The following is an 18,411-nucleotide window of genomic DNA, read 5'->3' as shown; positions in this document are numbered from 1 at the left end:
TTCCCTCAGGGCAGTTCTGCTATACCAGGAATTAGTCTGACAAACACTTGTTGCATTACCTCCATGGCAAAAATATTCTAAGCAGGCATTTGAGATAGCTGGAATAGAAAAACCATAGGTTGCTTCTGGCTCAAGAAACCAGAATGGAATTTCATCCACAATCAATCGATAGCACAGCTGCAAGTTAACATATGTGGAATCATTCATTGAAGCTCCAATTTATAACCCTCAAGTTGATCACATCCCTACTATACAGAGGAACCTCAATTATCCAAAGGACAAGGTGGGCAGTATTTTGTTCGGATAATCGAATACCAGGTAACAGTTTATCAGAGCAGAGCATCGGGACCTTGAGATCGTGCCAGATTGTACGATATTCGGCTTTTGATTATCCAAATAATTGAGATTCCTCTGTACTTACCTCAAGAATCAAATACATATTGTGCGGTACAACACCACATCCTTTTTTTGATCCAGTCTTTATTGCCTCTCAAGAATGTTAATACTAACTCTTGTGATGTTTTTCAGTCATCTATCACCCTCTTTGTGACTCCTGGGTGATCACCTTTAATGCATGAGAAAATGTACTGGTGTCTGGCTTTGTCGTCTCTCACTATGTGAAACTGGTTACTCACATTTGATTATTCCAGCTGCACCAAATCCTCATTAACCACTGCCTTCCAGCATGAATTAGTAACAGGAACACAAACCTTTTTCTCCCCCCACAGTACATTATCCTTCCACGACTAAATTAGCTGACACTCAGAACATGAATTGAACTCTTGCAAATAAATCTGCTAGGATTTCTCTAGTCTGCTCACCCATACATAAAAATTAATGTCAAGTGTTGCAAAATCAAGCTCAGCTTTGTGTCCCTATAGTAAAATAGGTTTTCTTACAATTATTTGTGCATGTGTAAGATTGAAATTTCTCCCCAAAAGTGAGAAAAATTTATATACAGAGCAAAATGGGCAGGCCACAGTAATGTTTCCCTGTGAATACCTTATTACACCCTAAAGTGTGTCATGCTTATCTTAACACTCATTATTTCCCAATTAATCAATGTTTTAAAGGCTACTTTCAAGTCCCTACCCCATAGCATTCTGAAGTAGTCATACCAGATTCAAAATTAATACTTTCTCAGTCACAGAAGCTATCGAACCTGCTGAGTTTCTCCAGCATTGTGTTTGTTTCAATTCCATGTGCTTTTATTTTTCTGAATAAAACTATTATGGGAAAACTAATCAAAGGACTTCTGGAAATCTATTTACATAATATTCAAATTTGTCTCCATATCACATCTTTCTAAAAGAATTAGTAGGTTAGACAGACATGATGCCCCTACCAAAACCACACAATTTCTCTGGATTATATGCTGTTCAATGCTCATTCAGTTCCTAATGATAAATTCTGGTAATTTCACCTTAACTAAAACTTGTACATCCATAGGGTTCAACAGAATTAGTGCAGTCATTTTCTGGTAGCTAATCAATTACATGAATGCTGTAACCTTCTGCATCACCCTCAACTATTTCCAAGCTGCCTTGATAATTCTAGAGAGCAAGGCTTTGCCCCTAAACGCACAGTGCAGATGTACACTACAAGGACTTTTTACCATTGCCAATGTCAGCAACAAATCGAATTACTGCATGACATACTAACCCATGCTTCTCAGGCTCAAACTTAAAGGAAAAATAATGCTTTCAGTCCTGTTGATTTACTGAACACCAAGGAAATTTGGTTATCAATCAAGATTTTGCATATGAAGAACTCAAGTGCCAAATAAATAAATACCAAAATGCCATCATAATTCAAGTTGGCACTATTTATTACATTTACATCTTATCACTGCATAATGTACTTTCATCTCTTGCAAAACTGCTCTTTATATTCAGGTTCATTATCCAGCAGTTATTGACTATAGTTTAAGAATCTTGGAGTTTTAGTTTCCATAACACAGAACATAGAAAAATACAGCGCAGTACAGGCCCTTCGGCCCTCGATGTTGCGTCGACCAAAGCCTACCTAACCTACACTAACCCAATAACCTCCATATGCTTATCCAATGCCCGCTTGAATGACCATAAAGAGGGAGAGTCCACCACTGATACTAGCAGGGCATTCCATGAACTCACAACCCGCCGAGTAAAGAATCTACCTCTAACATCTGTCCTATACCAACCTCCCCTTAATTTAAAGCTGTGTCCCCTAGTAACAGCTGACTCCATACGCAGAAAAAGGTTCTCACTGTCAACCCTATCTAAACCCCTAATCATCTTGTACACCTCTATCAAATCTCCCCTAAACCTTCTTTTCTCCAATGAGAACGGCCCCAAGTGCCTCAGCCTTTCCTCATACGATCTTCCTACCATGCCAGGCAACATCCTGGTAAACCTCCTCTGCACCCGTTCCAGTGCATCCACATCCTTCCTATAGTATGGCGACCAAAACTGTACACAATACTCCAGATAAGGCCGCACCAGAGTCTTATACAACTGCAACATGACCTCAGGACTCTGGAACTCAATTCCTTTACCAATAAAGCCCAGTACGCCATATGCCTTCTTCACAGCACTATTTACCTGGGTGGCAACTTTCAGAGATCTGTGTACCATGGACACCAAGATCCCTCTGCTCATCCACACTACCAAGTAGCCTACCATTAGCCCAGTAATCCATCTTCTTATTACTCCTACCAAAGTGAATGACTTCACACTTAGCTACATTGAACTCCATTTGCCACCTTTCTGCCCAGCTCTGCAACTTATCTATATCCCACTGTAACCTGCCACATCCTTCTTCGCTGTCCACCACTCCACCGACTTTCGTATCATCCGCAAACTTGCTCACCCAGCCTTCAAGCCCCTCCTCCAGGTCATTTATTAAAATGACAAACAGCAATGGTCCCAAAACAGATCCTTGTGGAACTCTGCTAGTAACTGCACTCCAAGATGAACCTTTACCATCAACTACTACCCTCTGTCTCCTTCCAGCCAGCCAATTCCTAATCCAAACCTCTAATGCACCCTCAATGCCATACCTCCGTAATTTTTGCAGTAGCCTACCATGGGGTACCTTATTGAACGCCTTGCTAAAATCCTTATACACCACATCTACTGCTTTACCCTCGTCCACTTCCTTGGTCACCTTCTCGAAGAACTCAATAAGGTTTGTAAGGCATGACCTGCCCTTCACAAAACCATGCTGACTATCCTTGATCAGATTATTCCTATCCAGATGTTCATAAATCTTATCCCTTTCACCTCTCTCTAAGACTTTGCCCACAACAGAAGTGAGACTCACTGGCCTATAGTTACTAGGGCTGTCCCTACTCCCCTTCTTGAACAAGGGGACCACATTCGCTATCCTCCAGTCTTCTGGCACTATTCCTGTAGACAACGACGACATAAAAATCAAGGCCAATGGCTCTGCTATCTCCTCCCTAGCTTCCCAGAGGATCCTAGGATAAATACCATCAGGCCCAGGGGACTTATCTATTTTCACCCTTTCCAGTATTCCCCGGACCTCTTCCCTACATACCTCAAAGCCATCCATTCTAATCACTTGTGACTCAATATTCACATCAGCAACAATGTCCTGTTCCTGAGTGAATACTGATGAAAAGTATTGATTTAGTGTCTCTCCAATCTCCTCTGCCTCCACGCACAACTTCCCACTACTATCCTTGACTGGACCGATACCTACCCTAGTCATCCTTTTATTCCTGACATACCTATAGAAAGCCTTAGGGTTTTCCCTAATCCTACCGACCAAGGACTTTTCATGTCCCCTTGTCGCTGCTCTTAGCTCTCTTTAGATCCTTCCTGGCTACCTTATAACTCAATTGCCCCAACTGAACCTTCATGTCTCATCTTTACATAGGCCGCCCTCTTTCCTTTTACAAGGGATTCCAATTCCTTATTAAACCACGGCTCCCTCACAAGACCCTTTCCTCCCTGCCTGACTGGTACATACTTATCAAGGACACCCAATAGCTGCTCCTTGAACAAGCCCCACATATCATTTGTGCCCTTCCCTTGAAGCCTATTTTTCCAATCCACACATCCTAAGTCATGCCTCACCGCATCATAATTTCCCTGCCCCCAGCTATAACTCCTGCCCTGCAGTGCACACTTATCCATCTCCATCACTAGAGGGATAACTTGTCATCTCAATGTGTAATCTGCATTGAGGGCCTGCATTTATACATTATCCTCTGCAGTTTTTTTTCTTGCACTGTTTCCTGGAAATTCAGGGAAATCCCTTTACTGGCAAATTCACCCAGAGATGTGCCGATGTAATTTTACGAGAGGCTGCTTACTGATATGTTGCTAAGAGCCACGGTCCAATGTTCCCTCCCTCAGGAATAATCACAAATCTCTCCATGGTTCACCCTCATTCTATTCAAGTGCCTGCAAATCACTTGTTAGGTAGTTACGCACAGCAGAAGAGTTCAATAACAAGGAAATAGTAACGAGAAAGGCAAATCAGGGCAGTACTTGTACAGTTAATGGTAAGGCCCCAGGACTGATCAAAGAGACCTTGGAGTCCAGGTTCATAGTTCGTTGAAAGTGGCGTCGCAGGTAGATAGGATAGTGAAGTTTGCATCTGATATGCTTACTTTTATTGGTCAGTACAAGAGTTGAGAGGTCAATTTTGTGGCTGTACAGGACATTAGTTAGGCCAATGATGGAATACTGTGTGCATTTCTGGTCTCCCTGCTATAGGGAGGATTTTGTGAAACTTGAAAGGGTTCAGAAAATATTTACAAGAATGCTATCAGGGTTGGAGGATTTCAGCTATCGGGTGAGGTTGAGTAGACCAGGGTTATTTTCCCTGGAGTGTCAGAGGCTGAGGTTTAGAGGTTTATAAAAGCATGAGGGGCATGGAGAGGGTAAATAGACAAGGTTTTTCCCCCTTGGGTGGAAGAGTCCAAAACTAGAGGGCAGAAGTTTAAGGTGAGAAGGATTTAAAAAGGGACCTATGGGGAACATTTTCATGCAGAGGGTGGACTGTGTATGGAATCAACTGCCAGAGGAAGTGGATGAGGATAGTACAATTACAACAATTATTTGACATCTGGATTGGTATATGAATAGGAAGGGGTTGAGAGAGATATGGCCCAATGCTAGCAAATAGGACTAGATTTATTTAGGATATCTGGTCAGCATGGACGAGTTGGGCCAAAGACTGTTGCCATGCTGTATATCTTTCTGACTATCTAAGCTCTTCCAACTCTTATGAATCTGCATAAATTTTTATTTCTTTTGGTTTTGCATTCACAGATTATGTTTCCTCTTCCTGTCATAACCCTCGCCTTTATTCTAAGTTAGAACAGTACAACACAATGTAAACTCAATATCAAGTCCATAAAAAGCAGGACAAATTGGCCTAGCCAAGAACTTATCAGGCTCCTCTCAATCATTATGACAGAAGGAATACCCTCATTAACATTAAGCCTATTCCACTGGGGCCACTCAGCTCCTGACCTCATTACAGCCTTGGTTCAAACATAGACCGAATTTTTGAGGTGAGCCAAGAGTGATTACCCTTGACATCAAACTGGAATTTGACAGTGGCATCAAGGATGCCCTAGCAATACTAAAGTGAATGGGAACTTTGGTGGGGCAGGGCAGGGTGGGTCAGGTCCTCTCCAATTGTCATTGAAGTCAAACCTAGCACAAAGCAAGATGGTGCAGTTGTTGGAGGCCAGTCATCGCAGTCCAAGGACTGCAGGACATCTTTTGGATAGCAACCTCAGCTCAACCTGGCTTCAATGACCTTCCCTCCAAAGTCAGACAGAAGTTGTCATGTTCACTTATGACTGCACAACATTTAGCACAATTTACGCCTCCTCAGGTACTGAAGCAGTCCATGTCCATGCACAGAAAGACCTGGACAACACATGTAGCTACACAAATGCCAAGTAATAAGCATTTCCAACAAGATAATCTTAACATCACTTTGTGACATTCCATGACACTACCACTGCTGAATCTCCCACCAATCCCCTGGGAATTACTTTTGACCAGAAACTGAACAGGACCAGCTGTATAAATACTGTGGCTATCAGGGTAGGTTAGAGACTGGGAATTGTGAGTAATTCATGTCCTGTCTCCATATTATCTATCTACCATTTACAGGGTAAAAGTAGATGAAATATTCTTCATGAGCCTGGATAGGTACAGCTCCAACCGCATAAGCAGCTAGTCAATATCCAGCACAAGGCAGCCTGCTTGAAAGGCACCCCATCTAACATCTTTACCAATCACTCCCTTCATCTGTTTGGCAATGGGGCTTTGACAAAGGGTCAGTTAGACTCAAAATGTTAACTCTTTTCTCTCCTTACAGATGCTGCCAGACTTGCTAAGATTTTCCAGCATTTTCTCTTTTTTGGTTTCAGATTCCAGCATGCGCAGTAATTTGCTTTTATCCAGGTTAATCAAATAGTGGACCGTATGTTTTACTTCAGCTAGTTTGTCCCAGTTGTGAAAACTCAATGTTTAGAAGTACAGAAATGTTCTAATCAACCTGTTATATTGTCCTTTAACTACACGTTATTGGTTTAACTTTGCAAGATATGGAAATGTATGCTTACTGAAGTTACAAGAGTGACATTATGAAAACATTGCATGATAGTCTCACCTGCCACATTCAGTGTCAACCATTTTACTGATGAATTACCACCTAAATTCCAATCAAACAAAACAAGACTGCATTCAATTTTTACAGCTGTTCATTCATTGATCAAATTTTATTTCAGTAATACAGCTGATTAAGTACAAGATGATTCGTGAGAAAAAAAAAGTAGCTTCACACCATTTTCACTCGGGCAACTAAATCATGAGGTCCTACTGGCATAATGAGTCATGCCTAATTCTTTAGCAATAAAGCACCATGCCAAAATACTGATCTTGAAGGAAAAAAAATCATCCAAGGTCAGATACAACATTCTACCATATTAAGTATTGAGATACTTGTGATTTTTTTTTCTTTGAGCTGGAATTCAAGGGTTGGGACAGAAATTAACCTCAAATTGTGTTGAATATTTTACAGAACAGAATGCCTTGCTCCTCATTACACTTGGTCAATTGCATGGACTACATTGCTGGTTTCAAATAAAATTGCAGCTTGATGACAAAATTCCAATATCATAAAATGCATCCTACTGAAACACCCCATGAAACACAGCAACCTAAGAGTTAGGACAGCCATGATATCCTGCCATTAGAATTCATTAACAAGTTTTAAATGATTCTTACTCTGTAAAAATATCTAGCCACAATTGTACCCAACTCCAGGCGAATTCCATTAACCCAATGAGACATGGGTTCTGAACATACTCGCAGATCTACGAGTGGCCTATATTAAAATGCAGCTCAATTTGCTTGGACACCCCGTTGGAACAATATAATTTACTGCATCTTTTGCTGTATCACTTAGAGAGACTTTTCTTTAAAACCTGCTTTGCTTTTATAATTTATTTTACTTACACTATTTGCATAAGTCCATATTGCAATCATAGAGTCATGGGGATGTACAGCATGCAATCTTCTGCTTTACAACCTGGTATATATGAATCCCAAAATATGTGACGTCCCACTTTATGGGGATTGGTACTGGGATAGTAATAAAAAAATAAAAGTCATAACTTGGTGATAAGTGGTTTCAGATGAACGTGATCATAATACATTCAGAAATTACTATCACATTCAACCTCCTTGAGGCTGATTACTCCAACTCGCACACGTTGTTAATGAGTCCTTCCATTTGCATTTTCACTGGTCTCGAGAAATTTCGCAATTTCTACATGCCATGTGAATATGATTGAGGCAAGTCCAAACTATTGGTATAACCAGAATAGCAAATGGGTACAGGTTTCCAACAGCATTGCCAATTGCAACTTTGTCTTTCACTTGCAGAGGCTAGGTATCATTCCAATCTCCAACTCCCACTGATTCAATGCATGCAAGAATGATTTCTATGCAACTACAGTACACCTGTATCAGTTACAACCAAGCCACACCTATCTGACAACCTAGGGTTTGAAGGTTCCATTGTCAAAATTTACATCCATAATAGTTTTAAACTTCTTTACATGCTGGTAACTTAATAATGGTACAAGTTAAAAATCAATGTCTACATTGGTTATACAATAAAACATTCAACTGTTCTCAAGTCTGCTTTGTGTTTAAGCATTTGTGATGATTGTTGACAGATAAGTTATTGCCCTTCATTTATCCTATTAGAAAGACAAACCATCCTGGTGAATAATCAATGTAACTCTAAGCTACATAGAGGTTGATTATTGTATGAACATAGAACAAGAGAAATGTGAAGGTCATTAATGTTAGGAATTCCTTGATGTTTGAATGTACTATAATTTTCATAAATAACACAGTGATATTAAATACCATTCACTCCCTTACAATCCATTGCATTGTTTTCCTTTGATTGAATGAGAGGAAAACAAAAATAAAAAAAGAGTTCAAATGAAGTAGTTAAAAAGGCCATCAGAAATCTTCCCTTTTATTGAAGCAGCCTTAAAATTTGCAAATCACATGGAAGTACGTACAAAAAAAAAATCAATTAACAATTTGGATGGGACCCTTCTTCAAAACATAAATTCCTTACATGGTGCCTGATCTGTGCCTTTCTGGATATTGTTACTTCAGGTTTCCAGTATTTGAATTTCCTGCACAGTTGTACAGAAGAATTATGATTTTACTACCAAAGTTTATGCAAAGAAATTACAAAGATTTAGCTAATATGGAGTAGGGTATAATAAAGCTCCACAGAAGCAGTGATAGCCTGTCACACATTGGTTTAGTCACTGCTCCATAAATCCTTCCAAAAAAATGGTTAGAGTTAAGAGAACACCTTTGTACTGAACGTTCATTCAACATACCTCAACAGTACTTGATATTTTGAAGTCATTGCTTTGCTCTATTTTATTTTATATCCGTAAGAAAATCTTTGGACCCACGTACAAGTAGCGGTTTAGGATGACTGGTGGCCCGATTTTCCTTCTGTTGCAATGCATCAGGGCTTTAAATGAGTCTTCAGAACTTGCTAATCAAGGGCATGAACCTATGGTCTAGCTCTGTGCACAGCACACTTGGGCAGACAATTCTGCGTACCATCTCTTCAAATTAATATTAGACAATGAGCTAATTAATAATTGCTAGCAAGTAACTTACAAGTAGCAAATCAGCAAACTTGTATCAAACAAAGATTAATACTGTAAACAAATAAATCTGGAAGGAATTAACTGCATGCCTCAAGATGAGAAGGTTCACGCAATATAATACATTGTTTTTAAGGATAATTTGGAAACATCAGGGGTGATTTTGGGGAAAAATAATTTCCAATGGCTCAATGAATAAGTTCACAGCATTGCACAGTACTGAGCCATAGGTGGCAAGAGAATCAAAACTTCAATTCCTCATTTGTATTAATTTAGTAACAAGTGACCTCAATGTCCTTAAAAGTGTCGTGATGGGAATGCTGAATATCTGTGACAGCATGAAGTTCAACTATGTGCTCTCCACTTTAAATAGGAAGCCAATGCTCACTTTCAAAAACAGTCAGTTGGTACAACTATTGAAGAGCTAATAACTTGTTGGTAATTGAAATGAGATAGGCAAGCTATGATTTCAAAGCTTTGAAAGCTGGTCATTTTCTGGGTTTGCTTCCAGGGAACGGTTAGTGCTCTACAGCAAGGTGCAAGGTTAATCTCACAGCGGTGAGTCATTGAGTTCTCATTCCTATGGAAGTTTTCTGACACCAATTCAGAATCACTTAATCTGACAGCCAGGCTGAAATGAGGAAGTCACCCTGTTAAATCCTCAAGCTCCTGCCCACATGCTGAAGTTCAGCAACTTTCTTGAAATATAAAGCTGATAAAACAATAAGGCCACACTCACACAGATCAACAAACCCATTAACACATGAAACCTGAACTAATCCAGTGTCCTGACATCCTATCACTTGGTGAAAAACAGTGGACAATTCGCTTGGCTTTGGTTTCCAGCAGAGATGCGGCCATTGTAAAAGGTGAGGGGGGATAAGCTGGACCATGAACTGGTCACTAACTGATTAACTGACCACCTTTAGAACAGTCAACTACTAACACAAGTTAAGATGAATTCCATCATTTATTTTACAACATTCCGAGAGAAAGTGCAGATAATATTTCTAGATTAACCACAATGATAATTTAGCCAGAAGTCATACGACACCAGATTATAGTCCAACAGGATTATTTGAAACCATAAGCTTTTGGAGCGCTGTTCCTTCGTCAAGTGAAGTCACTGCAGTTGGTGAAGCAGCAGCACTCCAAAAGCTCGAGATTTCAGAGACGCCTGTTGGACTATAACCTGGTGTCACGTGGACTTCTGACTTCATCCACCCCAGTCCAACACCGGCATCTCGACATCAAAGATAACTTAAGCACTGTAGCACATGCTAACAATATCACTGGGAAGAAACAAACGTGTAGAACTCCCTGTAGTTTGCAACATTTACATCACAGACCGTGATTTTCTCAAGATTTTGATAAATGCTACTTTAAACATTTGTTTCCTAAAATACTTAAAGACCCAAATCCAGTATTTAAGGCACCAATATTACAATACAATATTGGTGCAAGACAGTTTTGAAGTTATAAGGGAATTCCTGAGAAAATGTTTACCCAATTTTAAAATGGCTCAGAATCAGTGTGCGGATTTACCTATCAGCCCTGAAACAATGATGCAGCTGAAACGTGAACACAGCTGTAAAGTATTCAAGCCAGTCATGGTGGACTGGTTCTTTTTATACAGAGTTGATGTTTATGGCTGACAGCCTCCACAGGGATCCAACCCATATTAATTCTGCTTCACAAGCATCAGCGCTGCATCCATATTACAGCAGAGATAGCAAGCTGCCGGAGAACTACAGAAAGGTTTATACCAATCAATACACCTCTTTACATTATTAAGAAACTCAAATATACATTAATGGCAGCATCAATAGCTACATTTACAGACCCAAAAAGCCTAGAAAGACTTCACATTCATAAAAGTTTTGACAGGTCCCAGAAAAATAAACTGATATGTCTCCCTGTTTGCCATAAATGAGTTACAAATTCTGAAGAAACAAAAACAATCTATCAAATAAACCTCCAAAAGGGAAGAAGGCAGGAGAGAAAAGGAAGCACTTTACAAAGTGTTTTTCTAATCTACAATTTGAAACAGCTAGCCATTGCACCACAATGTTTCAAACCGACAATACAAAAATAAGAATAAACACAAACTTTATAGTTCTGTTGAAATACAAAGCCTCATTTTGAGATTATTAAACTACTCAACAAATCTATATTGAATTTGAGATTTTGTTTTAAATTTACAATAGACATAGGGAGAAAAAAAATTTGCATAGTTTGAGTTCATTGCGAACCTAAGGGCCTACCCATGTCAGCACTGAAATGTATTGATCGTTCTGCCCTCTTCCCCACAAAGTACTGCATCCCAACCTCAAGTCAGAGGAAAAGCAAGGAACAAAAAAAAAATCAATATACCCAAAGAACATCCCACTATCAAGATCAGGAAAAGATAGAGTTCTGTGAAACTACATGCTCCATTCAAAACTGATTACATAGCTTCCTGCAGGAACCAAAAGCCATAATGCGGTTATGTACATGAATCTTATGCCCTGATCACTGGAAATGTTAATCTTTCAATACTATTGAAGATGACTTTCAATCAACTGAGTTGGAGCATCTTTTAGGAAATTTATTTTCAAAGGCATTCAATTGACACTACACATCAGTAAGTATTACATGTTAAGTCACTCAGCAAAATTTAATCTGTTTTAAAGCTACCAACAGCTCTTCAGAAATCCAACCATTACAATGAAGCAAGGTTTGCAACACATTTCCTTTCCCACCCCCAGCCTTTTCAGAGATCTCTGTTCCAAGATTACTCTTTTCCGAGTTATTGTGGGTGTGCGCGCTCGTGCATGCACGGGGCTGGGGGGGGGGGGGGGTGTTGGTGGTGGTGATTTGCCTGTGAGAGTGCACGCGTGTGCGTTGGAGGGTGCACATCATGGAGTGAACAGGAGAGAGATGAAATCAGTTTGAGAAGTCGGGATGTGAAACAGCTGATATAACAGCCAAAGCAGACAGGCATACAACCTCAGACTTTGGCATTCAGATATAATGAAAAGCTCATTATATAAAAATCTTCAAGTCAGATAAAGTTCAGCAAAGCTATTTGTAAGTGTTGGATTTTATTTAATAAAAGACACCAAAACTCATTCCAATGTGTTTTAGTGCTCTGCAATTACAATCTTGGAAAACTTATTGGCCTTTACATGATTGCAGACTGCTACATAAAAAGATAATAGAAAGAAAGAGACTCACGACAGAACTAAGAGTGATTCAATGCTTAATTTGCTATCTTCTATGGTCAGTCTACAGTGGCTGTGAAGCAGTACTGGAAGAAAGACAAAATGTGAATTTTCATTACCCAGAGAGCAAGATCTAATCCCCATACCTCTTCAAATCACCCAATGGATAAATACATTTTTGCTAATCTGGCAGATATTAGTAGTAATCCACTTACTTCTCCATTTCATCATGTAGTGCCCATGAAACATAACTAGACACAAGTGATAGGGAACACGTAGCCACCGTTCTCTCGGCTTCAGCACAACAGCTCAAGTGACTGCAGAAATTCAGATAGCCAAGGGCACCTGCACCTATTCCCTAACTCCTAACAAGTGTATGATCCATTGCGAATGAATTTTTTTTTAAAACATAAATTAGGTTGGATTTTGGATACAAAATTAACAATTCAACAAAGTCAAAGTCAATCAAGTTATAGAGCTCCTTCAATAGCTTTTCTAAGCAAAGACGCTCCATTTCTAATTCTCTACAAAGAAATCTGTTTCAATGTTGCTTTGAACTTGACACTTACAAAACTGTCACTTTGGATGCTCTTATAGTTAAGCAGACATTATTCCTAGAACATAATTCAGGTTATTGATTCGATCTTTCTTCTGAAATGTAGGAATAGAACATTGGTACTCGGGCAATCGCAAATTTCAAATCTATGAATTGTATTCACTCCTGGCCTCTGGCTTTCTGATTGAAATGGAAAAACAGAATCATTAGAATGTGATCCACAAAGTTCTGTAAAACCCCAAAAGTTATAATAAAAACATAATGGACAAACTCAAACAACAAACCTTATTACACCATTGTATAGTTCTTGCATTATTAACAGCAGCAGTGAATTTGAAAGGTGGTGTAAAGAGTGCAAATCAGTTTTTGCTGATTTTTTTTTAATAGAGTTAAATAGAAATTAATAGATTTCAGCACTGTAATATAAAAAAGGCAGTTTTGAAGTCACTGAAGAACTTTGTATAACTAAGGTGGGAGGTAGTGATGCCCTTGTAAACATAAAATGTACATTATGTATTTTACCCACTTTAAAAAAAATCATGACTTCAACTAAGTCTTTGAGTAAAGAGCACAACTGCCCCTCTTCCTGGGTGTTTCCTGGCAAATGTGGTCAGTTCTGAGTTTAGGTTAATGGCATCTCACAAGAAGCTCATTAAAATTGCTGCAACCAGCTCTCACATGACATTATATTAAGTGCATTACATACAAGCTGACATGTCATGCTGTTCAATCTCAGTCTGGTATACAACTTATTGGCAGCCTCTTGTAGTGTTGGGGACACAAGTTCACGCTACAAACTTACTTTTAAATTTAAAAATTCCAACCCCAGCCATGTCAGAAGCTTGATGTGTGAATCAGGACAAAAAAGGCCACTCAAATTTCAGTGAACCATACAGCAGCATGGCTATGGGGCAGGTTTAGACATTGAGACCCTCAAATTTCAAATAAGCTCAACAGAAAAGAAAACACGTGGTGCCGCAGCAACTTTCTGGGCAGACAAGACTGAAAGATATCCTAAAAATTACATCAAAATGACTTTTATGGCCAACTGTTACATGGTAAACCATGCAGATTAGGAACATGGCCATTTTCAAACAAAGAAGGGAGGTTTTATTGGGACATAAGCCTGAGAAACCAACAGAAATTGGGAAAATGAAGTGCAGCATTTCAGACAACAAATTGGACAAATATGTGCAACTCCAAGGTTGCCATTGATATAGTCAAGCTAGTTCAGCACACAGCATCTTCTGAGTCACAAGGACAGCTCCAGGATAGGTGACTGAATAAGTAATGTACTCAGAGAACCAAATGCATAAGTTATTAAATTCAACAACTGATACTGAATCTTGAGCCATTTGCAGTAAACTGCAATAATTACCATTGGAGGCTGATCAATCGAAGTTCAATATTAGAACATAAATCTCTTCACGGCTAATATTACTGAGAATTGACAATGCTTCTGCTGTGCTACATAACCCAAACATTTTTACATGTTCTTCCAAATCAAGATTGGATTTCTCAGTTTAAAATTTTGCTGATAAAACAGAACAGGCTAAATGATTTTACGTTATTGAAAATGCAATGAAATTATTGCTGGGGAGAAAAAATAAAAGATAAAACTAGCAATTAACTCCTAAATAAATTTGAATTTTAGGGATAAATACTTTGAAAAAACAATTCCTTCTCTCCAATTAATGGCCCCATAGGCTGTTGCATGCTCCTCACAATGAGATCATTTCATTTGTCATGATTTTCTACTTCATAAAGCAGGAAAAACAAAGCATTTAAGTGAGACTTGTAATCAACCCCCAAAAGTAAATGGTGTTACCAATATAAATCAGGACAATGGGTTAGGACAAGATGAAATGGAGCTCTTTAAATTATCAAGTCTTGAATTTTCTTCAACAAAAAGATAAATTCAAATGGCTGAAATTAATGAGATCACTGTGCTCTGATCCAAAGGACATGAAATGGGAGAGAAATATCTATCAATTTAACAAGATAAAAGTCACTGAAATGAATGGCATCTGAACTGCATTTTCAGGTCTCTCTATATGCAAGTCTGTATATGTAACAGCTTTTAAATGTAAATGTAAGCTCTCATATTGGTTTGTACTCAAAAAGGCCTAAGTCATGCCAGACTGCCTTTCCGTGCATAAAGACATTTATGGCTTGTATCCTATGGCTCAACTGACTTCAATAGCAGAGACAGATACAGGAAAAGCAGCTTGCAAATAAAAACATTTCAGCACACACAATTCAGACCTGAAAATCTACTACACAGCAATGACATAATCAGAACAAATGTCAGTCAAGTACTATAGCTGTGGGAAGTGTTCTTTTGGAGATCTTAATACTGTATTCTGCTTAGAACCACAACTTATACGTGGGAGGTGCCACTGAATTTCAGACTCTTCAGAAGGGTTTGAATGCAGAACAGGAAGACTTGGTTTCAGTCTAAATTAATATCCTTCATTTCACATTCCCATCTTACTGACCACTTACATCCAGTAGATTGGAGGACCCCAACTTTAGGCTCTATTATGCTATTGAGGTATGTGGCATGGATGCCAGCATGAAAACATAGTTCAAAAGAGAAGCAATGTGGTGAAATTTAAAGGGTATAGAAGGGATTTAAAATTGAACTTCATAATGATCCAGAAATGCAGATAGGCTAGATTTTAAAGTGCTTGTTGCACAAATGGTACACCAACATGCTGGTACACACTTGGGAGATGGTACAACTCTTTTTTAGAAATGAACAAGACAGATCTACTCCAGTACTGTGATTATAGACAGCTGTAGGAGAGTATAGTTGCAGTAGGCAAAAAGGCAGATAATGCGGTAAACTTTAAACCTCTTCAAACATTAAGTCTACACAAAGCAAACTTAAGTTTTTAAGACTTGCATGTACCAAAGAGTTAATACAATTCTATCACCATTGTACGCATTACAGCGTGTATATAGATTTTTTTAATCCATGATCTCTTTCCATAAACTGTATTTATGTGGGTTTCAAACTATTACAATACAGGATCAAGTGTCTGAGACTTTGTCATAACGTTATCAGAACCCAATCTTTCCTATCCCGGATGCAGACACACCCAGCATTTTCTGCACCCTCCCCTAACCTCCAGAGATAAGCTGCAGTTTGATTGAGATATTCGGGCAAAGCCGTGCAACAACTCTGCCTTTAGTAATACTGTGTTCATCAGGCACCTAAGCAGAAAGATTTCTTCAACACCATTAACGATGATGAGCCATGGGACTTTTCGGTTAACGTCTAGTGCAGAACCTCAAGAGGTGAAATGCTGCTTGGGACGTTAATGCCCCTAAACCGGTGCAGTACATGCGTCTCACAAAAATGTTCATCACCCCACCAATTAGTTTAATCTCCTTTTTTTTCCATCAGTGATGCATAAGTTTCATTGAGTAATGTCCTGAACCAAGAGTTCCATGGTTGTTTTTGAAAAGGGGTTTGGGGGGTCGTGGAGAGAGAAAGATGGGGAGGCTTGGTATCATCCCAAAAATACTCTCACATTTGTACTTGGTCAGCACTTGCACAAGCGCAGTCTTGCATTGATGATCTTTTTTCCTTCCATCTCTGTTCATTTGTTGTCATAGGTTCATACGCAGATGTGCTGGTCTATTTGGGGGCACTGGATACGTTTGCTTTTTGAAAGGCACGGAGCTCACGCCCATAGGGTGTCGGATTGGCAGTGGAGCAGATGCCTCTCCACTCACCGTTATGTCCATCTGTTCCACACCAACATCCATTGGGTAGTCTGATGATCCACGTTCTCTGGGTTGTTCCATGTTCGCACCCCGGCCCCAGCAGTCAGCAGATGAAAACTTCACTGGGCTGCAAAATAAAGCAGCACTAAGTGAAATGTTCACAGAAACAATATCGGCTCATTCTGTCAAAAATGAACTTATTAATGCAGAGACAATATACTGAGGGAAGCTAAACTGGGAGCATCCAAAATTTTGTACAGGTTTGCATATAATACCACCCAGATTTCAGGCAATCCCTGTGCAAGGTGACCTCTTGTTACAGCCAAGCACTTGCCTGAAAAAACTGTAAACCATGTTAAAAAATGCAGTAAAAGAATGCACAAAGTTCAGACAATTTTATGCTCATGTTACTCATTTATTACTTTGTCCAATATAAATAAGATAAATGGGCACTTACCTACCATGCGGACAAATGGATACTGTGTATTTAAGAACCCTTCAAACTCACTCATCAACCTTTCTAGTCTAATACAGAATGTCCCCAAAGCTTTCCGTCTCTACGACTAATGCTAGAAATAATATTCACAGCCTCAGAAGCGTCCAAAATGATTAAGTTGGGATTTTAATAATAACCTAACAGCTTTATGATTACTCTTAGAGTCATAGTCATAGGAGATGTACAGCATGGAAACAGACCCTTTGGTCCAACCCGTCCATGTCGACCAGATATCCTAACCCAATCTAGTCCCACCTGCCAGCACCCGGCCCATATCCCTCTAAACCCTTCCTATTCATATACCCTGATTGTTTTCAGAATTTATTTAGAACAAAAGACTAAATTCACCTGCTGTGTGAACTCTCATTCTTCACCCAGGCTTTTGGGTTATTAGCCCAGTTAACAGTCATATCAATGACACTATTTATTGCTGAAATATAAAGATTCAGAACATGATTCTACATCTAATCCATAATGAATTTAAATTTCTCTCGAAGATAAGTACTGCATAATTCAGCTACACATAGCATCACCACACTTCTGGCCAGAATGAAGATGGTTGATTAATTCCTCCATTTATTATGCCTGGAAGTATTATTGTAAGCATCTGGGATGCACTGTATGCATGTAGTGTCTACCTTGAACCTCTCCACTCAGTATAATTTGCTGGAAAAGTAATCAATTTGCATTATGTAATTATCTTCCACTTACTGCATTTGCAACTTTCATCAGGAGTCATTGCTGAATTTCTATCATGAGTTCAATGAGCTGCAGCTTCTGGCTTCATATATCAGCACATCATTTCCCATTTGCTGAAGCGTGCAGTTTAAACAAACTGCTTACTGAGTAACCAGTCTTTGCTTGTTGCAAAACACACAAATGCAGGTCGTACAGTAAGTCCCAACCTGCCTCAAACTCACAATATTAACACAATGATGTCAAGAGAAATTCTAGCTTTCCTTTCAGTAGTCAGGAGCAATACAGCCCAGCACTATTCCCTAAACTGTAATCAGTGAACAGCAGACCAAACGTGGGACGTTGTCAGTCACCATGCCTCAGTATCCTTCTGATGCTCTTATGCCTTCTATAATTTTAATCTACAATATTTCTCACATTATGTCAATCTTCCATTGTAGACAACATTACTTCATACTTAATTCTCAAAGAAAATAAGACTGCTGAGAATTTGTTGGATCATTTAACCCAGGATTAGAACACAAGTGACAAAGTTGTT

The 18,411-nt window shown here is 39.1% G+C and overlaps 1 protein-coding gene across 2 annotated transcripts in view; it reads right to left on the bottom strand.

Moving 5' to 3' along the window:
* Positions 1 to 6,735: 6,735 nt before the first annotated feature.
* Positions 6,736 to 18,411, bottom strand: part of rps6kb1b (ribosomal protein S6 kinase b, polypeptide 1b) — a 75,107-nt gene continuing 63,431 nt past the window's right edge. For both annotated transcript variants that reach the window (XM_072590024.1, XM_072590025.1), the window contains one exon: positions 6,736 to 16,808. In XM_072590024.1, the coding sequence (XP_072446125.1) occupies positions 16,565 to 16,808 (244 nt within the window). In that variant the 3' untranslated portion in view covers positions 6,736 to 16,564. The remainder of the gene's footprint in view (positions 16,809 to 18,411) is intronic.

This window comes from Chiloscyllium punctatum, chromosome 19, assembly GCF_047496795.1.
Source record: "Chiloscyllium punctatum isolate Juve2018m chromosome 19, sChiPun1.3, whole genome shotgun sequence".
Lineage (NCBI taxonomy): Eukaryota > Metazoa > Chordata > Chondrichthyes > Orectolobiformes > Hemiscylliidae > Chiloscyllium > Chiloscyllium punctatum.
Note: the sequence above shows the minus strand (reverse complement) of the source record. Positions and strands in the feature narration are given on the sequence as shown.